Genomic DNA, 4,105 nt, shown 5'->3' with positions numbered 1-4,105 from the left:
CCATGGCAAGGCACTACAAGTCCTTACACCATGGCAACCCTGCCTCCCTACAAGCTATGGGTATTGATCATGTTCCGGCCTCTATTAGAAAAGGGGACCGTCTTAAACAGTTAAAACAAAGGGAAGGTTTTGGGATTTACAAACTACAAGCCACTAAATACCCGGGTTTAAATGAAGATATGGATTTCTCACCATTCCTGTAGGGTTGTGATAGGTCCATTTGCTGTCATCTAGTGGTCATTTTGCTCAATTGCCCTCAGCTATGTTTAGACTATTGTTGTTCATGTTTGGCTGTGTTCTAGTGTACTATGGAATATATTGCTTTCTTATTCTTGACACTTCTCCCGGTCATGTTTAAGGTTAGAACTACCTTTCTAAGTGTTCTGATACTTCTAGCTTGGAGTTGTATTTTTTTGATAACATAGCTACAGTATTTCACTTTTTAATGTGTATAGTATTGCTTACTAGGTGTGTCCAATCAATTTTAACCACTCCCTTCAAATTAGGGCTAATTGGAAAAGCTGTTCAAAGGAGGACATTGTATTATTTCTTTGTACTCCCTGACGAAGGCCATGCAGCCGAAACGCGTCAGATTTTTAAAACCTTGTTTCTATTGAACATGCCATACAAATAAAGGCATTTTAATCAATTATATGAAGAGTGCCTTGGTCCTCCTTTCTATTTTATACTGTACTCTGTATTTCACACAGTGAGTCTATGCAACCTATTATGTGTCAAGGGAAGCACATTTTACTCCTGAACGTGTTTAGGCTTGCCATAACAAAGGGGTTGAATACTTTCTGACTCAAGACATTTCAGATTTAAATCTTTTATTCATTTGTAAAAAAGAAAAGAAAAACATATTTCCACTTTGACATTATGAGTTATTGTGTGTAGGACAGTGACAATAAAATCTCAATTTAATCGATTTAAAAATTCAAAATGTGGAAAAGGTCTAGGCAGTGAATACTTTCTGAAGGCCCTGTAGCTGGTATCATGACTTTCAGCATGACAATCAACATCATAACTAAAAGTGAGAAAGAACTATATCTCACAGATCCAGGAATGGTTAAATGAACACGGATAGTCATGCCATGGTCCTTGGTCTGATGAACTGTGAGTTAACAACACACAGTTCTCCACTCCACCACCATTAGGCTGTCCACTCCCCCAGTACCTGCAGTAGAAATAACACAGTTAGACTGACCACTCTCTCAGAACCTAGAGTATGAACAATACAGAGCTAGACTGACCACTCTCTCAGAACCTAGAGTATGAACAATACAGTTAGACTGGATACTCTCTCAGAACCTAGAGTATGAACAATACAGAGCTAGACTGACCACTCTCTCAGAACCTAGAGTATGAACAATACAGAGCTAGACTGACCACTCTCTCAGAACCTAGAGTATGAACAATACAGTTAGACTGGATACTCTCTCAGAACCTAGAGTATGAACAATACAGAGCTAGACTGACCACTCTCTCAGAACCTAGAGTATGAACAATACAGTTAGACTGGATACTCTCTCAGAACCTAGAGTATGAACAATACAGAGCTAGACTGACCACTCTCTCAGGACCTAGAGTATGAACAATACAGAGCTAGACTGACCACTCTCTCAGGACCTAGAGTATGAACAATACAGAGCTAGACTGACCACTCTCTCAGAACCTAGAGTATGAACAATACAGAGATAGACTGACCACTCTCTCAGGACCTAGAGTATGAACAATACAGAGCTAGACTGACCACTCTCTCAGAACCTAGAGTATGAACAACACAGAGCTAGACTGACCACTCTCTCAGAACCTAGAGTATGAACAATACAGAGCTAGACTGACCACTCTCTCAGAACCTAGAGTATGAACAATACAGAGCTAGACTGACCACTCTCTCAGAACCAAGAGTATGAACAATACAGAGCTAGACTGGATACTCTCTCAGAACCTAGAGTATGAACAATACAGTTAGACTGGATACTCTCTCAGGACCTAGAGTATGAACAATACAGAGCTAGACTGACCACTCTCTCAGAACCTAGAGTATGAACAACACAGAGCTAGACTGACCACTCTCTCAGAACCTAGAGTATGAACAATACAGAGCTAGACTGACCACTCTCTCAGGACCTAGAGTATGAACAACACACAGAATCAGTCCTACCCCTTACACGGTGGTCAGAGTTGTTAGAGCAGTAGTCTCTTACTTTGGGGTGGTCAGTGGGTTGCCGATCCACCCATTTCCAGGTCCCCTCAGTAACAGTGTCAGTCAGACCAATCCAGAAACCCTTGTTGAGGTGGAAGAGAAACTCCTGTTGGTGAGAAAGAGCTGATATTGTCAACTACTATAGACTACATGTGTTAAATACTGGAAGATACATTACTGACCAAGGGATGTTTGATCATAACCCCCCGCCATATCTCTCTCTCTCTCACCTGTTCCTTATCACTGTTGATGATCACCAGGTCTGCTCCTCTCTCCAGACAGTCATCTTTGCTCTCCCCCCAGGTTTTAGTCTCAGTAGACAGGAAGTACCAACTGGATTCAAACTTCTTCCAGTCTTTAGGGCAGGTTTGTTCTACAAGACAAAAACATGAATTTCCATCTTATTATTCTGCACCTATTATTTTAGAATAGAAACACAAGTTGACTGCATATTAGATATATGATGTTATGATCATTTATTAGGTAAACTCACTCAGATTAGAGAACTTTCTCATGAGATCATTTTTCTCTTTCTGTTGCTGGTCTCTCTCTTTAGTCAGGGTGTTACTGCTGGTCTGTAGCTGGTCTCTCTCTTTAGTCAGGGTGTTACTGCTGGTCTGTAGCTGGTCTCTCTCTTTAGTCAGGGTGTTACTGCTGGTCTGTAGCTGGTCTCTCTCTTTAGTCAGAAGGCTGTAACTGGTCTGTAGCTGGTCTCTCTCTTTAGTCAGAAGGCTGTAACTGGTCTGTAGCTGGTCTCCCTCTTTAGTCAGAAGGCTGTAACTGGCCTGTAGCTGGTCTCTCTCTGTTGAGTCGTGATGACCAATTACTCCATCTGTAAAAGGGAAAAGTTAATCAAACATGTAACTACCACACCATTGATGATTAAGGATGATTAAGGATGATTAAGTATGATTAAGGTTGATTAAGGATGATTAAGGATGATTAAGGATGATTAAGTATTCTACTTAAGTCTCAGTGACAAAATACTAAACTTACAGTAGACAGACAGGCCTATGATCCCAGTCAGTAGGAGAACACACAGCAGCCCCAGACACACTGCAGCTACTCCAGAGGGTCTCTTCCACCACTGGAAATGTACTGAATCACAAATTATTAAAGTATGGTATTTGGTAATGTGTTTTACTGTATCATCCACGATTGGGACAAATAAATAAAATAAAATTGTATTTGTCACATGCGCCGTATCCAACAGGTGTTTTAACCTGTTAGGGCTACAGGTTAGCAATGAACCCCGAGACGGGATTGCTAACAAGGCTGGAAATTCAAAACATCAAAAATCTAATAATTTCAATTTCTCAAACAAGCAACTATTTTACACCATTTAAAAGATAAACATCTCCTTATTCCAACCACATTGTTCGATTTTCAAAGAGGCTTTACGGCAAAAGCATAAAGTTAGATTATGTTAGGACAGTACATAGCCACAAAAGTACAAACATCCATTTTCAATTCAAGGTCAGGCGTCACCAAAAGCAGAAACCAGCTAAAATTATGCACTAACCTTTGGCAATCTCCATCAGATGACACTCCTAGGACATTATGTTATACAATACATGCATTTTTTGTTCCATCAAGTTCATATTTATATCCAAAAACAGCATTTTACAGTAGCGTGAAATTCAGATTTGTTTCTTCTCTGAAGTGCTTCCGGTGAACAACGTTACAATTTACAAAATTACTATTCGAAAACATTGGTAAATTATAATATTGTGATTCAAATAATAATAGTTTATCATTTCGTAAATGCTACTGTATTGCCAGATTTCAAAATAACTTTACTGGGAAATCACAAGTTGCAATAAACCGGGTGCTGTGCTAAGAACAATAGGCTAGGCTATATAGGTTAGCATCATCTTGTAACCAGCTAATATCAAT

General features: G+C 39.7%; 1 protein-coding gene across 1 annotated transcript; it reads right to left on the bottom strand.

Annotated features, from left to right (window-relative positions):
• Positions 1-942: 942 nt before the first annotated feature.
• LOC123733415 (C-type lectin domain family 4 member E-like) lies at positions 943-2,804 on the bottom strand. Its single transcript, XM_045712812.1, has 4 exons — positions 2,703-2,804; positions 2,440-2,582; positions 2,211-2,315; positions 943-1,177 (listed from the first exon to the last, which is right to left on the bottom strand). The coding sequence occupies exons 1-4, from the start codon at positions 2,722-2,724 to the stop codon at positions 1,154-1,156; spliced, it is 294 nt and encodes a 97-aa protein (XP_045568768.1). The 5' UTR covers positions 2,725-2,804; the 3' UTR covers positions 943-1,153.
• Between the last annotated feature and the right edge of the window lie 1,301 nt (positions 2,805-4,105).

The sequence above is a fragment of the Salmo salar genome, unplaced genomic scaffold, assembly GCF_905237065.1.
Source record: "Salmo salar unplaced genomic scaffold, Ssal_v3.1, whole genome shotgun sequence".
NCBI classification, from domain to species: domain Eukaryota; kingdom Metazoa; phylum Chordata; class Actinopteri; order Salmoniformes; family Salmonidae; genus Salmo; species Salmo salar.
The sequence above is the reverse complement of the archived record's forward strand: the minus strand, read 5'-3'. Positions and strand labels throughout refer to the sequence as shown.